Source organism: Eptesicus fuscus, chromosome 12 (genome assembly GCF_027574615.1).
Source record: "Eptesicus fuscus isolate TK198812 chromosome 12, DD_ASM_mEF_20220401, whole genome shotgun sequence".
In the NCBI taxonomy this organism is placed as follows: Eukaryota; Metazoa; Chordata; class Mammalia; order Chiroptera; family Vespertilionidae; genus Eptesicus; species Eptesicus fuscus.
This window is the reverse complement of record NC_072484.1, coordinates 43,766,779-43,791,985: the sequence shown is the minus strand read 5'-3', so window position 1 is coordinate 43,791,985 and position 25,207 is coordinate 43,766,779. Positions and strand designations below refer to the sequence as shown.

The 25,207-nt window shown below is 45.1% G+C and overlaps 1 protein-coding gene across 1 annotated transcript in view; it reads right to left on the bottom strand.

The window, feature by feature from the left end:
* Positions 1 to 715: 715 nt before the first annotated feature.
* TNFRSF11A (TNF receptor superfamily member 11a) overlaps positions 716 to 25,207 on the bottom strand; it is a 47,369-nt gene continuing 22,877 nt past the window's right edge. The window contains exons 4-10 of the mRNA XM_054724291.1: positions 21,901 to 22,044; positions 18,068 to 18,161; positions 16,638 to 16,732; positions 15,199 to 15,312; positions 13,813 to 13,865; positions 11,574 to 12,339; positions 716 to 1,020 (exon numbers count right to left, since the gene is read on the bottom strand). Coding sequence (XP_054580266.1) covers positions 716 to 1,020; positions 11,574 to 12,339; positions 13,813 to 13,865; positions 15,199 to 15,312; positions 16,638 to 16,732; positions 18,068 to 18,161; positions 21,901 to 22,044 — 1,571 coding nt within the window. The remainder of the gene's footprint in view (positions 1,021 to 11,573; positions 12,340 to 13,812; positions 13,866 to 15,198; positions 15,313 to 16,637; positions 16,733 to 18,067; positions 18,162 to 21,900; positions 22,045 to 25,207) is intronic.

The following is a 25,207-nucleotide window of genomic DNA, read 5'->3' as shown; positions in this document are numbered from 1 at the left end:
CAGGCATTACCGAAACACAGGTACCTGCTTGTGAGAAGGGGCACAACAGAGAATACACAAAGACCATCACCCTTGGGAGAATTCAAGAAAAATCCTTAAATAGTAAAAAAAAAAAAAAAAGTGGGGGTGGAGGTGGGGACTATCAAGAAAAATGTTATGAGATTAAGTGGAATGCAAATACAGGAGAGGAAAAGCACAGACCCAAATACAACAGGACCGCCATAAAAACATGTCATAAAGAGACGGACTACTGACGAAATAACATAACGGGTATTGGGAGGGAGGAAAACCATAAAAGGAAGTCAAAAGTGGAGCAACCGAATTAGAGCAACGTGTACCTGAGTCATCAGCTGGTATGTGACTGCACGCCAGTGAGTGGTGAAAACACATTTGCGTTTTTTAAAAGCCCCGGATTCAACGAATAGCACGGTGGGGTGGGTGGAGAATGGCAGGTAACTGGGCGCAGATGTACCGCATGGAGCCACGTGCAGGCAGATCCCGGGCCGGGCCCCGCCCTGCGCCCCCGCCCCGCCCCGCCCAGGTGCAGGTGCTCGTGGCCCACGCGGCCCGCACCCCCAGGTAGGTACGAGGTCCCTGTGGTGCTGATGGCCAGCGGGTGGGCTGCGGAGGGTGGGCTGGTGGCCGGGAAGTCGCGGCTGATCCGGCGGCATCCCCGATCCGAGGAGCGCCGAGAGCTACAGCGGGTCCCGGGCGCTCAGCGCTGCGCCCCGGGCGCGCGGGCCTCGGCCTCTCCCTGCTCCTGCACCGGCCGCGAAGCCTTGTCCGGCTCCGGGGCGCTGCACGTGTCCGGGAAGCGCGGCCCGAGGCCCGCGAACGAGTCGCAGCACGGCGGGCTCTCCTCCTGCACCGGGTGACCCACCGGCTCCCCAGCGCCACCGCCTGGCCCCGCCGGGCCCTCCTGGGAGTTCTGACTGACGTAGACCACGATGATGTCGCCCTTGAAATTCATCACCTGCCCGCTGGAAATAAACGTGGAGTTACTGTTTCCAGTCACATTTCCTACAGGGGAGAGGAAGAGAGAACACGCAGAGGGTGAGTCATCCAGTCGCGGTGAGAACTGGGTCTTGTGAGAGGGAAGTTTCCCAATGAATGGAGGGGCGAGGGTGGCCTCTCCTCACCGACAGGTCCCCTACACGCAACGGGCACACCCAGGAGTTCCTTCATCCGGCCTCTCACCAGGCCTGACAGGCCCAGGAAGAAGGGAGAGAGGCAGAAGACAAGGGAACAAGAGAGAAGAGACGGGTGAAGACAAGGGGAGAGAAGCCGGGCAGCGGGCCCCACTCGCATTTTGTCATTTGCCACATGGAACTCTGGGAGTACTAGCAGGAGTACACCGGGACTGCAGAATCATAGACAAGATTCGGAAGCCACAAAAGGGTTCCTGTGCCCACTTGTGATCCCTGTGCAGCAAACAGCCGATGGATCAGCTATGGTCCCGTGTATCAGGAAGGGCAGTGAAGGCTGGAGGGAAGGTTGTCACCTGGGAGGCAACTGGAGCCCACCTCCGCCCGGCCTGCTCTCTGACCCCGCTCACTCTGAGGCCTGTTACCCGGGATGCCTTTACACCTCCCACCTTCCCTGGAGGTCCCTAATGGCTCAGCCCTAGAGGGCCATGGGGCCCCTCGGGTTCATATTTAGCAGAGGTTAATCAATTTTCTTGACTTTTTTTTTTTAATCCCCCCTGTGGGGGGGGGGGGAGGATTCAGAAGACTAAAATGGGGGGAAAATGAATCCTATAAATCACTCTTTCCTTCTGAATGTTGAGGAGTGTTCTGTCCCTAGGGGGTTCTGTTATCACTTCTCCGTGGGTGAGCAGATTTAGCCAGTTTTTAATTAATGGGCCTTTTGAAAAACAAATAGGAGGTTCAACAAATGCTAGGAAACCTGCTGCCTCTTCTTCATCTTCTATTTTAAAGACTGATGCTCTGAACTGAAAGTAAATGCCACAAACCAAGCAGACACAGAACTGGCCCCAACACTCAGCATCACAAGCAGGACCGATGTCTGCCCAGGGGAGGTGAGCTGCCTCACCTTCTTTCTTCTCTATTGTGACAAAGCCTAATAATAATTCACAGAAATAAAATTGGTTCTGTCACCACTCCATGTGAAGAGATCCTCTCCAAAGGGGGAAGGCATGTTTTGGGTGGCCTAATGCAGTGATCGGCAAAACGCGGCTCTCGAGCCACATGCGGCTCTTTGGCCCCTTGAGTGTTCTAACGCCACTTCTTCAAAATAGACACGCCCAGGCCGAAAACCGACTTCTGCGCATGGGCCTCGAAGTTTCAGTCGCACTGTACGTGCGTGCCTGCACGTGGTATTTTGTGGAAGAGCCACACTCAAGGGGCCAAAGAGCCGCATGTGGCTCGCGAGCCGCGGTTTTCCGACCACTGGTCTAATGAATACCAACGGCACACAGGCTATTCCTGTGGGGAGCCTTCCCTTCACCCACAGGGTACCTGCAGAGAAGCCAGGACTGAGGCACAGTGGCCCCTGAAAATGCAGGGATTTCAAATGTGAGCAACAAACCGAAAGTCACATGGGAAGATTTGTGACTCATGCTATTTCTCCCTTAGTGTATGGGGTATATTCCAAGATGGGTAGTGGGGGTGGGGTGGTACTTGCTTAATGACCCCCCAGGCAATATGGGGGAGGTCAGTTAGTATTTCCATTCACCAGCTAGCTAGACTGACCCACATTCTCCGTTCCCTCTGAAACATACTGACAGGTGCTCCTAACATACAGTGAACTCTAAGCTGGGGGCTTGCCTTCTAGCATGCCTATGTCTTTCTGCTCCCACCAAGTTACCAAGTTAGTTCTCAAGTATGTCCTTTTTTTAATTGTCCTGAAGCATTTAACAGTTTTCACAGAAATAATTTTCATACTTATCCACCTCATTTTTGACCAGTTAATGTAGCAGGTAATTCTCTAATTACAACGGGATCCGCGCACACTCTCGGGACTGCAGTGCAGGAAGCAGCCTCTCACCAGGCGGGAGCAGAAGGGCCCGGGCATTCCAGAGTGACCCCTTACTTGTGAGTAATCAGTGTGCTGTGGGCTTCAGTCAGCTTACTTTCCAGAGGGAAAGGAGAGTGTGGGCCAACCTATGGGATCAATGGAGCTATGGAGAGCACCCGTTACAGTAACCATAGTGACAGAACCACCACCCATCCAGGACTCACTGAGTGCTCCCTTCATACCAGGCTGGCTGCATTGCAGACACCAGCTCCCAGGTACTCGGCCTGTGAGCACTCAGGTTTGCTGTCTTTTTCCCTCTTGTGTTTGACATTCTTTTCATGGCTTGTCATAATGCAGACTCATGTGCAAATTATCTAATAACATCATTGTCATCCTGGCGTCTCAGTCTCTGCAGAGGAGAAGGTGCATAGCTGGTGATTAAAGGCTGGTGGTTTTTCAGTGGCTGGCTGAGTGCAGGAGGGTGAGGAAGGGGGAGGGGACAGAAGAGAGTGCAGGGGTCTGAAAGCTCTCTGGTCTTGTCCTGGCTCTGCCCCCACTCGCCTTGGAATGTGGGACCAACCACCGAACAACTGCCCAGACCTCAGCTGCTCATTTAGGAAATGAGCGTCAGTCTGCAAGCCCTGCTGGCCTGGCAGGCGCAGCCGCCCGAGAAGGCATCCAATAACTATTCAATGAATGAGCAAATGAATGGGTGAACACCCAGCGGGACAGCATGAGGGTCAAATGAGACAACGGATTTGATAATACTTAGAAAACAGCAAAGAATTGGTCGCAGGTGCAAAGATGACATTACTAGTCTCAGAAGGTCGTATTAGTGCTCTTGAACTCTCAAGGAAACAGATTTGGGGAATGCACAGAGCAGTAATGCTCTTTCCATCTCCGTCTTGTTGGGGGAATCTCAATCTACCTTGAAGGTTGAAAGGGCACTTTTTCCTAGAAATCTAACCAACATTTTGTTTTCATTGCGGGAATAATCCATCATTTTGACTGCCCCTGGTTTGAACACTCATCTATGTAATTCTACACGAAACCCCATAGTCTCGTTTCTTGTCATGCAAGTCAGCTGTGAGATGAATGTAGGACTACAACAGATCACAGTTTAGAATGAGTTGGTAATATCTTAATCCTGTAATATCCGTCAGTCTTGAATTGCCCTTGCTTAAAAGTAGTAATTCCTGCCCTAACCGGTTTGGCTTAGTGGATAGAGCGTTGGCCTGCGGACTGAAGGGTCCCAGGTTCCAGTCAAGGGCATGTACCTTGGTTGCGGGCACATACCCAGTAGGGGGTGTGCAAGGAAGCAGCTGATTGATGTTTCTCTCTCATCGATGTTTCTAACTCTCTATCTCTCTTCCTTCCTCTCTGTAAAACATCAATAAAAATATATATATTTTAAAAAGTATTAATTCCCTAAAATGTGCTCTTTATCTTTCAGAACAGAAATGTTTTGCAGGGTTATGAAAACTGACCCGAGAGGGCAAGACCTTGGATAGCTGGGTGCTGCAGAGCCTCTGGGTCAGCATGGTTGCCATGGTTTCTGCCATTGATACCTGGCCCCAAAGGGGGTAACTCTTTCCACTGAGCACCAAGAAAGCCCAGGATGTTCTGCTGACAGAGGGGACTCTTCCCTCTAACACAGCTATAAGGGGGGTATATGAAAAGGGGATGGTGTGGATGAGGCTCATTAAGATGCCTTAAAGAGGCCTGAGGCATTTAGCCCATAGCGCCTCTGGGAATCCAAGCAGAGTAAGGGCCCCGGGTCCCTCTTCCTTGCTCTTCTCAGCTGGCTTTCTGGCAGCTTTCCCCTACCAGGAATTTATTTTAATTTTTTTCACTTGCAGAAAAAGATGGGGTTGGAGGCATGTGAAACAAAGAGCTTTCCTCACAAAAGAATGGGTGAGAGCAAAGACTAACTTCCTGAGACAACTGGCAGAGGAGAGGGGACTCCCAGGTCATGGTAGCCATCACCTCCTGCACAGACCCGGTGTCCTTCCCACGCAACCTTCTGGGCCTGGCCTGGGCACTGCCCCTCGCTCAGCAGAGCAGCCAGGTCTGTGTTTGCCCTTACTCTGGGGCACATTGAAGATTCTCCAACACACAGTAAACAAATGAAGTCATATCCCTGGTAGTGATTTAAGGGGAGAGGAGCCGTGGCTTTAGGTCCAGGCTCTGCAGGGAGATAAGTAGGATGTCAAAACAGTCTTACGTCGACTGACCAAATTGTATCTGAAGGCTACCGAAGAGTATGATGTGGGAGCCAGAGGACATGAGGGCATTGAGTAAACTGGACATGTTGAAGGGTTTCTAACATTCAAAATGGGTTACTTGGCTTAACATGAATATTTAATGTGACTTAACCAGAAGAATTTTCAGGTAACTGGAGAAAGGTAAAAATAGCATTTAGTTCAACAGAAACAATGAACAAATAAAGTGGCCCTTCACGATCAGAAAGTGGGGTCCTTGCTTTTATAGGGGCTCGATGGACTCTCTATTTCTCAGGCAGAGAGAAGCAGCTTCATTTTTAGAACTGAATCCCTAACAGAATTTACATTTATAAGCAAGGGGATGCATTCTTCTCTTCTCAAAAGCTTATTATGTCGTTTAAAATGCATAATGTATGAATATTAAATCACAAGAACTATAGCAAATAGACCATCCAACTGTCAGTCAGATATTCTTCGGAGGAAGAGAACTAAAAATATACACGAATATGCTCCAGCTATCCAGCTACACTGGGTGCCTTCCGAATTTCTTAAAAACTGGTTTTATATTTAATCCATATGCTTCTCATGTGATTTTCCTTTTGATGGAAATGCAAGCTCTGCTTTAGGCATTTGGAAGAAACTGGTGTCTGATGAAAAGGGAAGGGAAGCAATATTTAATAGTTCCATTCTGAATCATGCTTGAAAATTACTTACAGTGGCTTATGAATGAAACCCTTCCAAAATGAGCTGCATTAGAACAGAGAGAAGGCAAGCAGGACTGAATTAAAAATATATAGTGAATTAATTTTTCATATATTTTAAAATAGTGCATTGACTTTTAGCATCAATGAATGCTCATTATTATTACCAAATAACAAAATTATAAAATATTTTGAACTTACACAATCAATGAGCCCTTAGCTAAAAGTGAAACACAAGTTAGTGGGCGGCATTCCAGCAGGAGAGAGAAGAAAGAAATAGAGGACTGTCCGTTGCAGGAACACCTCTCCCTGTCTCTACATGGTCCTTTTCCAGAGCACACAGTTCCAGTCCCAGCTCAAATGCTGCTTCCTAAACCAGGGATGGCAGGCATGCTGCTGTGTGGCTACTGTTCCCTTCTGTGCCCTGGGCAGCCCTTCACATGGGGGGAAGGGAAGAAAATTGGGGTAGGAAAATCTTTCATCTGCCCTTTGAGAATGGAAATGGCTGGTCAAGAATAGTCACTTCAAGAGAGGGTGGGGCCCAAGGAGGGGAGACTGCAGACGGGGAGCTAGGGAGCCAGGCATCCGCCCCCATCCTCCAGTGCCCTTGGCTGCTAGACATCAGCCTTGGCGACCTCTGCCACTTGTGTCTGTGTGTCCTCTACCCAGGACATCTAGGTCTGCCCAGGGCAGTCAGTCCTTCCACCCCCTACTCCCCCCATCCCCACCCCGGCTCCCCAGAACAGACTGAGGAAGTGGAAAGCTGAGAGTGAGTTGGGGAACAAACGGGGAGCTCTGGTTTATGTTTCTCCAGTTATTCATGACTGGATGAATGAATGAATGTGCTTATAAACACTTAACATACGGTGACCAAGCCACCTTGGGAGATTGGAAAGATCCGGTGTGGCGAAGGTCATGGTAATTCCTATCATTGCTTGTGGCTACCAAGAGATGGGTTGCTGGTAAAGGTGTGAGTGCACCAGGCTCAGTCAGAAAGACTCCAGGACCAATTGTGAAGGGCTGCCCAGGGGACAGAAGGGGACAGTAGCCACACAGCAGCATGCCTGCCACCCCTGGTTTAGGAAGTCGCATTTGAGCTGGGACTAGAACTGCGTGCTCTGGAAAGGGGGACAATGTAGAGGCAGTGAGAGGTGTCCCTGTAAAAGGGGCTGACATTGGCCAAAACTTAGGTGGGTGAAAGGGAACAACAGACCAGAGGCTAGAGGGAGGTGGGCCGTGGAGGGCTTTGTCTTCTCAAATTATGGATTCCTTTTGTGTTATCCATTCCCTGACCTCAATCCCTACTTGGTTCCCAAGCTTTTTGCAGGTCTCCATGGCTCAGTGGACCCTCAATAAAGATTTGGTAGAAAAAGAAATACGCAGCTGGGGTTCAGTAGGAACCATTGTGGGCCTGTAAATAAACAACTCTCTCCAGCTCAGGAGTGGCTGGACTAACTAAGTGGTTTCAGGAGCCAAAAGCAAGCCACTGGCCAGCTCTGGACACATTAATTATAAGCAGTTGCTACAAAGAACAAGTGCTGGTGAGGATGTGAAGAAAAGGGAGTCCTTGTGCACTGCTGGTGTGAATGCAGACTGGTGGAGCCACTGTGGAAAGCAGTATGGAGTTCCCTCAAAAAACTAAAAATGGAACTGCCTTATAACCCAGCAATTCCACTTCTGGGAATATATATGAAGAAACCTGAAGCACTAATTCAAAAGGATATGGGCACCCTATGTTCATTGCCGTATTATTTACAATAGTCAAGGTGTGGAAGCAGCCCAAGGGTCCATACAAAAAGCTGAGGTACAGTTACACAATGGAATACTATGCAGCTATAAACAAACAAAAAAGGAAATCTTACCTTTTGAGACAGCATGGATGGACCTGGAGAGTATTATGCTAAGTGAAATAAGCTAGTCAGAGAAAGACAAGTAACATATGGTTTCGCTCATATATGGAATCTAAGAAACAAAATAACAAAATAGAAACAGGCACATAGATAGAGAACAGACTGACAGTTGTCAGAGGGAAGGAGGGATTGTGGGGCTGGGTGAAAAAGGTGAAGGAATTTAGGGAAAAAACACACACCAAAAAAGCCACAACAATTAATAAATTATAATAATAAAAATTATAAGCAGTTGTTTTTTCTTTGACATGAAATACTTTTCTAGATATAGAGAGAATTATCCAAACTCCAGGCAAAAGGGCTTGTAACCAAGGTAACCAACATCATGTCAAAAGTATAATAATGTAAAATGTAAATTTAAGGCATGATTATATAAGACACTAGAGGCCCAGTGCAAGAAATTTATACATTGGGGGGTCCCTCAGCCCAGCCTGTACCCTCTCGTAATCCGGGACCCCTCGGGGGATGTCCGACTGCCGTTTTAGGCCCGATCCGCAGTCGGACATCCCTTTCGCAATCTGGGACTGCTGGCTCCTAACCACTTGCCTGCCTGCCTGCCTGCCTGATCACCCCAACCACTCTGCCTGCCTCCCTCATTGTCCCTAACCACTTGCCTGCCTGATCACCCCTAACAGCTCACCTGCCTGCCTGATCACCCCTAACCACCTCTGCCTGCCTGCCTGATCGCCCCTGCCTGCCTGATCACCCCTATCCACTCGCCTGCCTGCCTGATCACCCCTAGCCCCTCTGCCTGCCTGCCTGATTGCCCCTAACCACTCTGCCTGCCTGCCTCATTGCCCCTAACTGCTCACCTGCCTGTCTGATCACCCCTAACTGCCTCTGCCTCGGCCCCCACCACTGTGGCTTCAAGGTTGTTTGGCTGCCCAATCTAATTAGCATATTACGTTTTTATTATTATAGATAACCCAAACTATGTTTTCCCCCTTCATTGATCTTGGCTAATAATTCTCACTGGTCTTTAATAAGAGTTATAACATTGCTAAAATAGCCTTGACATTGAGTATTACTTTTTTAAAAATATATTTTTTTATTGATTTCAGAGAGAAAAGGAGAGGGAGAGAGAGATAGAAACATCAATGATGAGAGAGAATAATTGATTGGCGGCCTCCTGCATGCCCCCTACTGGGGATCAAGCCCACAGCCTGGGCATGTGCCCTTAACCAGAATCGAACCCAAGACCCTTCAGTCTGCAGGCTAACGATCTATCCACTGAGCCAAATCAGCTAGGGCATGAGTATTACTTTTAAAAAATAGAGCAGTAGAGCTCTTTGAAGAACCATCATTCCCCTCAAAAGGATGCTGGGTGCAAAAGAGATATTCTTTCCTACTGAGGAAGTGACTAGTCGTTGTCATTTCTCTAGAAACCACTTCAACTGGCTGTATGTTTTTAAAACACCCACACATAAAAATCCAACATCCAATAAAAACACCACTTTAAGTCCTGAGAGCACAGTGGCTTTTAGAAGCTCAAATAGGATTAGCCACCGCCTCTTATCTTTCACCCAAGCTCATCCTCTTTCACACATTTTATAGAACACAAATCATGACAATTAAACAAAGGCAATAATGAGAACGTGCTATTTTGACCAGAAACCAGAAGGCCTGTTCATGTAGAAGTAATTATGGAAGGAACAGCCTCAAAAATCAATCTGGCTGCTGCTGCTCCTCAGGCAAAAATGAACTTGGCCCGCTTGCTGGCATCCGCAGGCAGCATCTCTACGGATGTGTTGCACGACTAAGCACCAGACAGGACAGAAAAAGCAACATAAGCTCTTTGGAAATTAACACAACTTAGTTGATGACACACTTTTTCTTTCCCTTTCCTCCATGCCTATATGTTTAAAGCTGGAGAAATAAAAGATAACGAAAACGAAATGAGGGCACCGTTTTAACTCTTTATGTCAAGGAAGAACACAGATCTGGCTTTGGGTTTCATGACACTGAGGAAAAAAAAAAATCTCCTTAAACATGGCCAGCACTGTTCTTCCAGGACCTGTCGATGATTTTGACACAGTGGCCAACATCACCTTCCTGGTGTCACCAATTGAAAAACCGGTCTGCCCCTGGCAGTGTTACTAAGCCATGGCCTCTGCTATGCTGAGCTTCTGCCTCCCCAGTCTCCTCAGCCCCCCACACTAGTGTTCAATGGGAAGAAAAGTCACTACTAAAAAGAAACAGAATAGCCCTAGCCTGTTTGGCTCAGTGGACTGAAGGGTCCTAGGTTCAACTCTGGTCAAGGACACATTCGATTGCATGCTCAATCCCCAGCCCCAGTCGGGGCGTGTAGAGGAGACAACCAATTAATGTGTCTCTCTCACATTGTGGTTTCCCTCTCTCTGTCTCTCCCCCTTCCTTCCACTCTCTCTAAACATCAATGGAAAAATATCCTCAGGTGAGGATTAACAAAAAACAACCACCACAAAAACAGAACAATAGAACTGAGCTTTTAGTAATGGAAAGTCCTGAAAATCTTTAAAAACTGTGGAGGTGTTCTGAAGGAGAAACACATCAGTTCTTTGAAAAATAGCCCTCCTCTGGGTCTGACTGAGAATTGATATTATAGAGTTTACACATCAGTGAATTTATGTAGTTGTAGCAAAACCACAAAACTTAGAAAGCAGATTCAAGTACACTCTTCTCCCAAATAAGCCAGGGGCATCATCAGCGTGGTCTCTGTGTCTAGGGCAGGGATTGAACTATCCAGGGTTATGAAATAATTCAAAGACCGGCTGCTAGCACCACTTGTAGTAAATAAAGGGGTCGGAAAGAAAAAGAAAAAACAGCCCAGGGTCAAGGTAGTCCATGGATGGGCTTTTTTGGGGGGCTTTAGGGGGACAGGGTCAGAGGATTCTGTGCAGCCCCTTAAATAGTATATATCCATATATTCATTTTTCTGGAGAGTGTCTATAGCTTCCAGAAGATTCTCAAAGAGATCCCTGACACTCCCTACTCTCACCCCCACACACATGTTGAGTGAGAGGGAGCCCTCACCACGCAGCATGATTCCTTGTAACTACATAATAAGACAGAGGGTGTTTTCCCCTCCAGGAAAAAAAACCAAAAATATTTTCATATAATTGGTGGGTTTATTCACGCTCAAACAGTGGTGCAGTAAATGTACATAATAAATCTCTATAATGATTTTTAATTGTAAAATTATTCTCCAGGTGCCATCAATATATTATATGTGGTGGTTACAGAATTCCTCACAGAAAGCATTAAAGAACACTTTACTGCTTCGTTAACCTGGTATAGAACCAACAAGCTACTCTCAATAAATATTAATTAATGAAGGATTAACTACACAATTTTGTTTGTTCTCCTGAAATTTATAAGAGCTTCTGTGGGAGGTGATTTGAGACCTAGGTTGCTTTAAAACAACAACAAAACTAGAAATCTGAGGGAATGCCTAGCTGTCAGCCAGGCCTGAGGTCAATGTTGACTTCGGGGGTCAAGGCTGGACTTTGAGGTCTAATGCCATCATGAGAGGCCCGAGCACAAAAGGGACATATAGAAATGCAGAGACAGCATAAAGTCACAGGACAGTGGCACAGTTCACAAACCCAACCCCAGGCCTGAAACACAACCCATCCTGTGAAGACTAATAGTCTTCACAAAGAAAATGGAAGAGCTGACTTTTCCCCATGTCGGCTTTGCTTCTCCCTGAATGATCGGTGACACTCACCCCCAATCCCATGAACAGGCCTTTTTGCTCAGAAGGGAGAGACCAAGAGAGCCTTACTTACCAGACGCAGGCGGCTGCTCACTGGAGGGGCTCCCAGCCCCAGGGCCTCCCCTGCTGGAGCCGGGAGGCCTCGCATCAGCCTCATCCCAGGGCTGGCCTCCGCCCTCCGCCTCTTCAGCTGCTTCTTCAGGCGGAAGGCCCATGCCGTAGGCGCACTGGGGCAAGGGTCCACTTTTTGGGGAATCCAGAAAGGGCTCCCGGTCCTCCCCAGAAGGGTTCCCGCAGCCTGCGCAGCCATCTGCCGAGGTGGAGGCCGCCCAGTGGGGACAGTTGCCGCCCTCCACTTCTTTTTGCAAGTACTTTTCGGAGGACATGGGAACCCAATCGGTCCTGCACGGGGGCTCGGCCAAAGTGCAGCTTTCAGAATCGGGCAGGCTCTCTGTTCCGGTGAAGGCCTGGCTTAAACTGTCATCCTCCCCCACCTCCAGGGGCTCCGGGAAAGGGGGTGTGGATCTGCTTCCCGGCCCCACAGTGAGGCACAGTAAGGAGTCTGGGGTCTGGGGCGGCCGGTCCACGTACTCGTCTTCCGTGGGAATCTGCTTGAAGGAGTCGCCCTCCACCTCGCTGACCAAGGTGAGCATCCTGGTGTCTTCTGCCTGGGCGCAGCCTGCACACGCGCCCCCGCAGACCCCCGCTCCGACCCGACAGCACAGGTCTTCTGAAAACATCTTCTCTTCCAGGGTCAGCAGCAAGACCCCGTCGCAAAGTTCCCGCTGGCTCGAGGCTTCCAGAGGAGTGCGGCTAAAACTGCTCCCTGAGGGTTCCTGCTGAGGGACATTGGGGAGGCAGAAGGATTGATACTCAGCTATCCGAACTGGGTTCTGCTAAACACTGCCGAAATGGGGTTTATTTCCACCGTAACAAGAACAGGTGGAACACTCACTATGTAGCAATTCGTGTTATTTAAAATGACAGAGTGGGGAAGAGCCCTAACATAGAATGCAACCAGCCACGAGTGAAATCTTACGGCATTTCACATGAATAGCATGTTCATGTTGAAACAAGGGCAGGAGTCAACCCAAATAACTCCACAACACGGAATTTTGACTATAGACTCTCAATCTAAATTAAAAAACAAAACAAAACAAAACACAAAACCCTCTAAGGAAATACTGAGCTCAGTCGCTCTGTTTTTTGTTGTGGTAGGGTTTAGTAATTGGAAGTACTTTCTATGTATTCTGGAGTTGAGAATAATAGGAGGCAGGTTTCCTGCTGTTGGAGAACACATGATTCAACGGAACAAGGAAAGATCAGAAAGTGCTGCTGGGACTGGAGAAATCAGTATGAGCTCGTCGTGGTTTAAAATTTATACATTTTTATACCTAAGAAAATAGATCTAAAGGGCATAGTGAGATAACTAGTGAAATTTCAATATCAAATGTGGGTTTGATAATAGTACTGTACCACTATTGAATTTCTTGATTTTGATAAATGAACTCTGGTATATAAAAGAATGTCCTTATTAAGAAATTCACAATGATGTATTTAAGGATACTGGAGCACAATTCACTCTAAAATGATTCAAGAAAAAAACATATACATACACAGATACACACATAGAGAGCACAGCCTGGCCAGAATGGCTCAGTGGTTGAGTGTTGACCTATGAATCAGGAGGTCACAGTTTAATTCCCCATCAGGGCATATGCCCCAGTTGCAGGCTCAGTCCCCAATGTGGAGTGTGCAGGAGGCAGCCGATCAATAATTCTCTCTCATCATTTATGTTTCTATCTCTCTCTCCTTCTCCCTTCCTCTCTGAAATCAATAAAAAATATTTTTTAAAAAGAGAGCACAAATAATATAGCAATATGTTTAAACAACTGGTAGACCTGAGAATAGGGTATGTGGAAGTTCTTTGTACTATTCTCACTGCTTCTCTGTAATTTTGAAATGATATCAAAATTAATAGTTATCAAAATAACTAACTACAAAGAAAAAGAAAATGGAAGCTCTTTTCTTCTGGAATCTGTAATAGGCAATTATGATTGGCACTAAAGAGAATATAATTAATATCTGTACACAGAGGTGACAGAAATGGAATGCAATACAAAGAAAGCAGCATTTAGGAAGAGTACTGACCTGGGCTTTGGGTTATTCTGTGGGGATCAGCCCTGGGATTCGGGGTCCCAACCCCTCAAGAATGTTCCTCTTAACACAATGGGGCTCAATATTTGACTAAGAACTATCTCAGCCTAATTGTTAAAAGTACTACAAGGAGGACTTAAGACTTTTAAATTTACCTTATTTCCACTTAGGCGGCCGCATGTCTCGTTGACCCAGCGCCACAAATTAGCTAGAAAAACAAAGCAAAGGTAAGATCTTCATATTGCTTCCTATTTCTAATTCAATATCACTGACTACTATGTCAGTTCCGTATTATCATTATGCATAACCCTCTGTAAGTTTTTCAGAGAGACTTCTTGAGAGTGAAAACATTCAAAAGAAAATCAACCTTTTAAACACTATAAAGACATCTTACCCATCCTACTCCATCAAAAACAAAACTTTCTGATCCATGCAAAGCCAAATATGATATACTAATGTTCCATTGAATACCTTCGGGCACATTTGAGGGTATCAGAGCTGCTGCTAGGACGACAGACACTCTCAGACCCTTAGCAATTAATCTTTGACTATAGGGCCTAGGCTGGGCATTGTAGGGGAAAGGAGACAACCTGGGTCTAGGAGACTGACTTTCCAGTGAACCAGCTCAAATATACATACACTAAAAGTCAGGTGCATGTTGGAAGGCTGCGGCAGACCCCACTGAGTTCCAGCAGGCCCGAAATCTTTTCCCACTATACTCTGTTGCTTCTCAGAGAGAAGAATATGTTCTGTGGTATATACAAATTATATCCCCGTCAACTTTTTAAAATAGACATGATAAAATTTAAAAAGTCAAATCCATGAATTAAAAAAAATACTATGAAATTATATCATGCAAAGATAAAATTTTATTCCACCTCCACTGAATTCTAATGTTGAATTCATGGGTTGTAAATTCTCCATAAGAAGATAATCAAGTCATAATCATAGCTAATGGCACCTATGATGTGGCCTTGTCAAGTTTATTTAACTTCTCTGTTTCCTTATCATGAAACCAGGGAAATAACAGTGCCTACTTCATAGTGCTGTTGGGGAGATTTAGTTAGTACATGTAAAATGCATACAGCAGTGTATGCATTTACTGAATAAATATTCAATATATGTCAGTTAGTGCTATCATCATCATCATCATTATTCCATTATTATAAAATTACATAAAAATAAAGGTACTCCAAATAAAAGGAAAATTGCAACTCTTTCTTTGTAGACAATTACAAATGGCGCCAAAATATTTGTGCACAGAGATAATAATCATAACTACTATGACAATCTTTCTCCTAGAGTATTTGTGTTTACTTATACATAAATAAGCACAATGGATTTTATTTGTTTTGCCAGAGAACAATGAATTAGGCATAAAGGGTATTTGATCTTAGTTTAAGCACAACCACCTCAAGGCACTTACTTTAAGCAGATCGCTGGATGGAGTCAATAGGCAACATACACATCTTCCAAAGCATATACCTTGAAATGTTTCTATTTTTAAGATTCATTTTCAAAATCCCCCATAGACACCATACCTGTTAGTGCTTTCCCTTTTTTCCTGTAGTAAACACCAGAGATGACAGCAGCGACTAATGCCACAGATACGAAGAGAAGCAGGATGATCAAACTGGGCAAGAAAATCTGGGGCTCTGTATCAGAAAAAGATTGAAAAATGGTATTAAAGGTGATTTCATTTTCGTCTCTAAGCTCAAAAACAAAACCCTTTACATCAAGGCCCAGAATCAAGGCTGCTGGTATGGAATAAGAGAAGTATGAAGGCCCCGGCCCTGACTGCAGGTTTGTCATGGAGCACTCTTGTTCCAAAGGGTGGAGTCGCCAACGTGGCCCGGTCCCACGGTCCGACATCACTCCAGTGAGGCCAGTCCACGACACATCATCTGTACAAATGTTTCTACTTCAGAACAACTCAGATCCTGTTTACCAGGCCATCCAGCTCCATCTTTGCTCACCCATGGACACTTCAGTCTCTCCAGGGGACCAGCCTCCTAGGCAAAAGGAAGCCCCTTATCGTACCTCTTTCCAAATAACCACACGGCCCCAGGGTTGTCGTTTTTATTCCTTCGGCTATTTTTAGTATTATCTTCAAAAAATGGTCTTTTAAAAATGCTGCTCTGACTGGGTAGCTCCATATCCAGAACCTTAACGCTGGCATCTTCAGTCACCATCTTCTATCTCCTCAAATGTCAAATCTAAACCCCCGATTTTCTTAATCAAAGTTCATTAACCCTGTTCTTCTGTGGCCCAGGTCCTCTTGCCTCATTAGAAAGGCCTTCTTTACACGTATGCCATCCCATGTGCTGTGATATCTGGACCCACCTCCAACTGTCTCACTCACCTGCAAAACCAGCAGCCACCATTAACTGTCACTTTCTATCACTCTTTGACACTATACTCAGGATTAATTTGATCTACAAATGATAGCTATAATCTAACAAGTTGCTAACTCTGGTTGGTGACCAAAACTGTGACCACCACCAGCCTACTATATTTGGGCATTTTAATTTATGGTTGCAGCTCAGTTTTCTTTTCTTTTCTTGTTTTTATACATATAAATACATTATTAGTTCTCCATTCCAGAGTAAAATATTATCGCATAAACAACATATCTAGAATCAAAATACTGACAAAAATGAAATACTAACCTAACCGTGGATGGGATGAGATGGAAAGGGAGAGATGAGCCCTCCGGATATGGCAGGTAATCTGGGGGAAATCTATAAGAGCTGACTAGATCGGGGCACATCTGTTTTTAAGCATAGCATTTGGGGGAGGGGGATAGAAGAGGGTATAGGGGGATAAATGGTGGCAGAAGGATACTTGACTTGGGATAGTGAACACACAATAATACATTGTACAGCTGATGTGTTTTGGAATTGTGCACCTGAAACCTGTGTAATTTTGTTAACCAGTGTCACCCCAATAAATTCAATAAAAAGTAAAAAAATAAACATACCATTTGGTAGTTCTGTAGACGGCAGAGAATAACTACAGACCACGTCTGATTTATCGGTCCCATGATGTGCTTCCATCTGTCCAAGACTGGTACAGCTGTGGGAGCAAAGGGAGTTAAATGCTTCCATTTTATATTCTTGTTTTTCAAGAAAATATACAAAAGGCTCTAATCCACTAGACTGCTAGCTCCTTCAGGAGAGGAACCCAGGTCTTTCTGGACATTTGGATCCCCAGTGCCTGTCCACATATCATCCAGGAAGACAAATGAATGAACAAAAGTAAATGCTGCCAGTGTTTTCTAAGAACTACCCTGAGAGTATGGCCCAAAAGACAGTAGATTGGTGTCTGTAGTATAGAAGATTCTAAATGCTTCAATTGCCAGGGGATAAACTTTAAAAAAATGTCCTTATTGGTTTTAGAGAGAGAGGGAGGGAGAGGAAGAGAGAGAGAGAAAGGTCAATGAGAGAGAGACATCAATTGGCTGCCTCCTGCACACTCCCTTCTGAGGATTGAGCCTAAAAACTGGGCATATGCCTGACTGGGAATCAAACCAGTAACCTCTTGGTCCATGGACTGATGCTCAACCACTGAGCCACACTGGCTGGGCACTAAGTGATAAACTTTTGATGAATGCTCTTTAGAAGTTCAAAACACAGAAAACCTTCTCAACATAAAAACTTGGATAAGTGGATTAGAAAATAAATATTTAATGAGAATTCATATATTGGGAACTGAAAGAATGATTATGTAATGAAAGGACCCAGGTTCCGCTATAGATATACTAACGTAAGTGTGAAATAGTATATATGAGGTGATTCATTCAAAACAATTAATTACTGCACAAGACTGAAAACAACCTAAATGACTATCACTAGGGAACTTATTAACTCAGTTATGGCACATCTCTACAATGAAATATTATGTATCTATAAAAAGCCATGAAGATCTAAGTGGACTAACATAGAATGAGCTTCCTCAAGATATAATATGTGAAAAAAACCCATGGTGTTTACAGTATGTGACCATGTATGTAAACAGGAGGCTTCTTTATGCACATACACACATCTCTGGACAATAAAGCAGTAGTGTTGGGAGAAGTGTGTGTGTGTATGGGGGGGTCATGAGTGAATGATAACAAGTGTCATCAATCATTTTCAACTACATAAGGTTAGAAAAGGAGGCTGAAACTCTAAGTCGAAGATTGAGCCAAACTGAATCTACAAAGTAAGGCATGTCTGTCACACCAGGTTGAAGGCTGGTTGGACGGGTTTGTTTTGCCCACACTGAACTGACAGGCTTTTCCCATTTTGAATGTGGCTTCGAGGGGAAGCCTCACCAAACTCAAACAGTCTGTGTCCAACCCAGATGAGACCGTGGAGGTTGAGTTGCTTAAAATCAACACACTGCCTGGGCTCCTTCGTTGTCACTTACTTGGTCCAGGGTTTGCATTTTTCTGTGGAAGAAAAGGCGTCGGAGAAATAGCCTACAAGGCAGGGCTCGCACACCGTGTCTTTGTTGAGCTGCACTGTCAAAAAAACAAAAGGACAAACAGAAAAAACAAAGCCAAACAAGGACACTTAGATATCGGCCAGGATGGTGGTCCCTGTGCCTCTCACCTCCCCACCGCTCCCAGCCCTCGCTGCCTGTGGCTCATTGCTTCAGCCCCCAGAGGCTTTAGAGGGCCCTCCATCCCAGCAGTAGGTTCAGGGTTATTACATTCAGGATAACCCTGTGTCAGGCCACTAATGCCAGTATCTGAGTTAGGTCCTGACCCTTTGCTGTTGAGAACCACTGTCCTGGTCACTAATACTCTGTTAGCCAGGGAGCCTGCTGTCTACTTGCTTTAACCAAGCACCTGCCTGATCTCCCCTTTCAGCCTTTTTGACTTATATTAACCTTGATCCACAGAGAATGGCAGTCCTCTTACTGCTTGTAAGGACAACTTCTTTACCTGACCTCTCTGACCAGCTTAATCTCACCAGTTCAAGCTTGGGGATGACAACAGTTTTCTTAAAAAAACAAACAAACCAAAACAAACAAAAAAACTCCTACAGTTCTCTTTCTATGAAACCAAGGGCGGGTAGCAAACTTTTTCTATAAAAGACCTTATGGTAAATATCTTTTGCAGGCCTTCTGGTCTCTGCTGCAAATACTTGTAGCATGAAAGCAGTCATAGGCAATATGTTAAAAAAAAAAAAAAAAAGGATGTGGGATGTGGCTGTGTTCCAGTAAGACTATTTACACAAACACAAGTGGTGGGATGGATTTTGGACCCCTGCCTTAAGCCACAGCACTGAAAGCAGGAATTGATCCTGCTTAGTAAGCTTTCTTCAGCACTCTCATATTCCACGCAAACTATATTATTAAAATAGGAAATGTCTCAGATGTCCTATGCCTATAAGCTGCTGACATGTGTAGACCTTTGGGAATTCCAATAAAGAACATTGACTACCGTGTGGTATCATGATCACGCAATTGACTTGCACCAAAACCACAAATTACTCTTGAAATTAGTAGCACTTCTGTGATTACTTTCATGAATAAAACACTAAAATAAGAAATTACATGTTCTTTTTCCAGGGTCAAGTGGGAAGTATCTTCTTGATTTCTGCAACTGCCTCAGTAAGTAGGATACCTACCCCACTTAACCTATTTGATTTGCCTTAAAATTATATTAACAAAAGCCCAGTTAACATCTAGTCAACTCACATAAATTCAAACAGCTTTTAAAAAGATAAACATACTCTAGAAGAGCAACCCTTAAAAAACAAAGAGACTTCTTAAGGGGATATAAGGCAGCAGAGCTTAAAGTTCATTGATTTCCCTACACTGGGCTTCCACATCTGTTCCTTGTAACTGACCTGCCCGGGGGCATCCTGCAGGTTCCCTGTCCCTGTAAGAAGGCACACTCTTACCCAGTCCAAGTCCTAGGACGGTGCCAAACCTCTGAGTTGCCAAACGGAGCAACAAGTGGAAATAATGGTGAAGGCAGAGCCCCTGCATTCAGAGTCTCTCAGTACTGTCTCTCCCTATCTAAGGACAAAAGTGTGACAATAGAAACAGGGTAACTGGGACCAGGTGGACTTGTTCTCAATTCAAATATCATGGACGCTTGAACAATGTGGAATTTAGTAGCAAACTTTTTTTTGCAGTCAAAAATCTACATATAACTTTTGACTCCCCCAAAACTTAACTACTAACAGCCTACTGTTGACTAGAAGCTTTACTGATAACATTAACAATTTACATGTATTTTGTAGGTTATATGTATTATATACTGTATTCTTTTAATAAGCTAGAGAAAATAAAATGTTCTGAAGAAAATAAAAATCATAAACACTGTACTGTATTTATCAATACTGTAAGTTTTTAAAATCTGCATATAAGCAGACCTGTGCAGTTCAAACCTGTGTTGTTCAAGGGTCAGCTGTACAGTGCAAGGTAGGGCAGGAGGGAAATTTTCATTCACCCATGTCATCCCCTCTGTCCTCCATTTATTGCCAAAGAATGACCCACTCCCACAGGAGCAAGGCGGAGAGAACATCGGTCAGGAATAAAGAGGAAAAGGGGACAGCACCTTTTTTCACGCAGGTGACAAACTTGCAGAAAGGCTCCGGGCCTTGTCTGAGAATCAGAATTCAGAAGGGAGCCGGCTGTCACAGGGAGATTCATTTCAAAAACTGAAAAATCAAGTCAACTTGGGGATGATCACTTTGTAAGTTATATAAATGTCTGGTCACTGTTGTACACCTGAAACTAATGTAATGTTGTATGTCGACTGTAATTGAAAAATAAAAAACTTATTTTTAAAAGAGCAAGTCAGACTTTTTTAAGAGAAAGCTTGTCTGGTTCACTTGATATATTTGATACTCGGGATTGACTGTACCGGTTAGATTCTCTGACGGACATTTTCCTCATTATAAACTGAAATGAATAATATTTTAATTCTCTTAACCCTGTCCAAGTATTCTGGGTTTAAAAAAAAAATGCCTCCAAGGGAAAGATTAACGGGTATAAGTACTAGTAAGTTGTTACGTCTTAAAGAAACTGCTTTGGTATACTTCCTAGAAGTCAGGATGTAGTGACGATAAGAAACACTTTTCTGAGTCACAAAGATTATTTCTACTTATTTACTTTCAACAAAACTGAAGGACAGAGTTGAGTTCTTAACTGAGCAATCGTGAAACACAACTTTGATGTCACATCACTGTGTGATCCGGGACGCGTCACTCAGAAAGTGCTGATAGGGTTGAGGACACGCCTGTCACGGGAGTCCTTCCTTAGCTGTTTAGCTATTTATGTGAACAAGTTTCTCAGCACTTAGTGGAAACAGGATTGACCTTGAATTCTGTTGCATTTTAGCAATAAATTTTATTCAACCCAGAAAATATGAACTAATTGGGAAAAAAATAAAAACTCCAATCATTCTGAAGTTTGTAAAGACTTTACTTTTCAAGTAATATAGCAAAATATAATATATCCATTCTTGACCTATTGTGTAATAACTGCAGTAACAATTTGGTCCAGAAGAAGTGTTTTTAACCCCTAGCACCCCGAGTCACAAGAAGTTTTTTAAAATTAAGATTTCAAATAGGTGCATAATTTTGGATATGAAAGAGTATGAAAGGTGATTAGCAAAAACCCTCCAAGCACAAAAATACATTAGGATAAAATTCTGCAGGGAAGGTGAAATGAATACAAATCAAAGGAGGGGAAGAAACTATATCTTTCCCACAGGTGAGGCGATGAGTGCATTTTAAAATAGATTACGGTGTTGATACTCCATTGAAAATTTTAGAATATGTTACTATTGCTATCTTTCCCTGGAAACGAAATCCTTAGCAACTCTTTAAATTCGTAATAAAAATTTTGAGCTGTCAAGTTAAAAATATGCTAGGGAGTGCATGATTTTTTCAAAATTCTGCTAAGCGGATGCACAAATTTGTGTGTGTGTGTGTGTTGTGTTGTGTGTGTGTATTTTAAACAGTTGGAGGACCCCTGCATTATCGGGTTCTGCCCTAAGCGGGGAGCATAAAGTTCCACAGACGGAGGAGCCTGGAGACCAGCACGTGGGCCAGGCGCTCACAGGTCCTTGTTAGAACCAAACCTGGGGCTCCGTTCTCAGGGGACCCTCAAGCTCCTCCCGCGCCACCTGGCTCCCCGGAGCGTGAACGACGCAGGGAAGCCGTCTCAGAACCGGCTTTGGCCTCCAAGTGATTGCAAGGCTTGGTGAGAGCGGATGACGCGGGAAGCAACCCCCGTACCCGGGTGCCGTGCGCCTAAGCCGGGCGCGCACTCGGCGTTGCGGCGGCAGCAGTCACAGTCCTCGCTCCAGTGGTAGCCGGCCGTGCAGGCGCAGCGCCGCGGGGCTGTCCGGTTGCCAGGCTCCACCGCCACCAGGGCCTTGCCTGCAGGCGAGAGAGAAAGGGCGGTGAGGCAGTTCGAGGATGCATGGGTGGGGGTGCACCCCATGCCAGCCCCCCACCCCTCCCAATTCCCCCAATGCAGTGCCCGGCCTCCTCCCAGACATTGACGCATTCAGGTCACTGGCTTTCAGGAGCACCAGAGTCCCTCAGCTTCCTGTGCTGGCACTGAAACATCCCAGGGGGCGTTTCACTCTCAATAATTAAGAGTCGAGGGGCTTTTTAAAAGTCAATTTTCATGTTAGTAGGAAGATTAAGGGCTGGAAGTTTATGATCACTGATTACTAATGCGAAATGGACTTCATAATCTCTCGATTTTTAGTAAATTCAAATGTGATAAATAGCCTTAACACCAATGCCAGATAGGACCTAAAAGAATGGGGTTCCTGGAGATCAGGGGTTCCTCCTGAGATCCTGCAGGGCCACAATTATTCAGAGTCCGAAGACTGGGGTCACTGTGTGATTAGCTAAGTGGATGAGTAGAGAGGTGGGATGTGAAGACATACTTGGAAATTCGTCTCTCCCACAATAATACGTTTGTCTTTTCTCACATCTCACAGCAGAGTGCCCTCCTGTTACCCCAATCTCCTGGGCCTGTCCAGTCTTTGTGAGAGAGAGGTGATCCTCATTAGCCACTGATTCAGGTCTGCAGTTTCACCTTCTGGCTAAAATGTCATCGTAGCCCCCAAATCAGTACTCCTGGCACTTTTGCAGAGTGGGGGGGAATTTCAGCCCCTGGGGACCTGCCAGGTGAGGGTGAATAAGGTAACACGTTCTGCCTTAATGTTTCAGCTCTCATACTGGAAACATGTGTTCTTTTAGGGGTCTTTTTAGAGTCCTATTTTTTGGCATTTTTGTGTTTTTCGTTGGTGATTTCACTGTTTAAAATGGCCTCCAAGTGCTTAGGTGCTGACTAGTGCTTCTAAGCCCGAGGAGGCTGCGATGTGTCTTACAGATGAAACACTTGTTAGAAAAACTTGGTTCAGGCATGAGTTACAGCGCTCTTGGTTGTGAGTCTAATGTTAATGAGTCAAAGTATTTATTACATAAAGTGTCCTTAAACAGAAACACACATAAAACAAGGTTATATGTTGATCAGTTGACAAAAATGCTGTGACCAGAGGCTCACAGGAACCTGTATTTCTCCTGGGAACGGCAGTTCAGTATTTGCTAGTTCAGTGTTTGTGGTGCTTGTATAGAACATAAATGCGCCAAATGGTGAGAATCAACTGCACAAAAACACGACACAGCACAATAACATTACTTAAAGCAGCCCTTCCACCCTGTAGGACACACCTCACCGGATTGTCCAAACAGCCCTTGTACTGTATAGTCCTGAACACTTCTCGGAGTTTGTTATGGACTGATGTTTGTGTCCCCTCAAAATTCCTATATTGAACTCTTAGCCCTCAATGTGATGGCATTAGGAGGTGGGGCCTTCGGAAGGTGATTAAGTCATGAGGGTGGAGCCCTCAAGAATGGGATTGGTGCCCTCAATAAGCAAGACAGCAGAGAGCTTGCTTCCTCTCTCTGCTCTCAGCCATGTGAGGGCCCAACAAGAACGCTGCTGTCTTGAAACCAGGAAGAGGACCCTCACCAAGAACCCAGCCATACTGGCACCCTGATCTCAGACTTCCAGCGTCCAGAACTGGAAGATGTAAATTTTAGTTGTTTAAGCCACTCAGTCTGTGGATTTCTGCTATAACAGCCTGAACGAACTACAACAGAATTCCATGGGGAAAAGAAACAAACAGGAAACAGGGAAACCTGGTCCCTCCTTAACTGTCTAAGTGGCAGCCAGCAAGGGGGGGAGGGAAGGGGCACATTTCTTATCCCCATTCCTGGGCCCAAGCATGGTGAACCTGGGGAAATCTCCATTCCCTTCCAGGCCCACTCTCTGAGGCCCAGGCCAGCTCAGCGGCACCAAGGCCAGTGTGTACAAACATGTGCATGATGCCTGGAACACACACGGACACTGTCGCGTCCTTGAAAAATTCTAATTCCAGTATCCCACTCAAATGCAAGTGAATGTAAGCCTGGCATATCCTTGAATATCTTAACAAACCAGGCTTTGCACTTTAATCAGTTTTGGCAGTAGACAGATGATTCTTTATTTCCAAGAGACAGCAGTGAGTCAAGGTCATTACTAAGTCGTGGGAAAGAAAAGAGACTTGATCAGATGCTTCTGCTCAGTGGAGTTTCCATGTTACCTTCTCCAAACAAAACCTGCCAGCTGTCTCTAACACATTAGGAAAATTACGGTTTTAAAAAATATTTATTTCCTAGTTCTTTCCACTGGGAAAGAGAAAAACCTACACATAAGAATCAATCCAGAACCAATGAGCCTCCATAGCACCCAGGTCAAGGTCTCTAAATAAGATGTTCTGCAGAAAGTGATCAGGAATTCCTGGAGAAATGACTGGTTCCAAGGACAGGGCAGGAAGTGTCCCAACGTGAGCCAGGAAGCAAGGGAGCTCTTCATGGTACCTGGGGTTGTAGCAAAGGTGGGGCCACCGGGAGGTGGGATGAGCTGAGCACCAGGAAAACGAACAACTGAGACACCTCAGATATGTCTAAACCCATGAGTTCATAATATTCATGCAAATCCTTTGGAGAAAGCTGGATGATCAAGTCACTGTTTTGAAGAGTGGTAAACAAAGTTGCAGCATTCATTCCGCCTTTCCTATACATAGTGTACTTCGGGGTAATGAATCATTGATGGGGGGAATTTCCCTTTACAAAGCATCCCAGCTAAGAAATGAAGGAATGATAGAACTGGATCACTGCCTAATGAAAATGGACCTAGGCCGTGATTGTCAATAGCTGCTAATATCACATACAGAGAGAAAAGCAGCTGTTACATGGTTCCTGACATAACTACATCTTACCAACTACAAAGGAGTTTTGCCCAAAACAAAACAAAACAAATCAGAATCTGAGCAGCCTTCTAGATCTCACAACCACTTTACAAGAAATGTAGGAGACGGAAGAATAGGCTAAACAGCACCAAGGGGGTGCAACCAGCAGCAGCCAGGCTGTGGGAACCACAGGACGGACAACAGGGTTTCTCCCAGATAAACTGAATTGGGAAAGGGAAAAAGAGGAAGGAAAGGAACCTGTAGGTTGAGACTTAAGAGGCATATTTTGA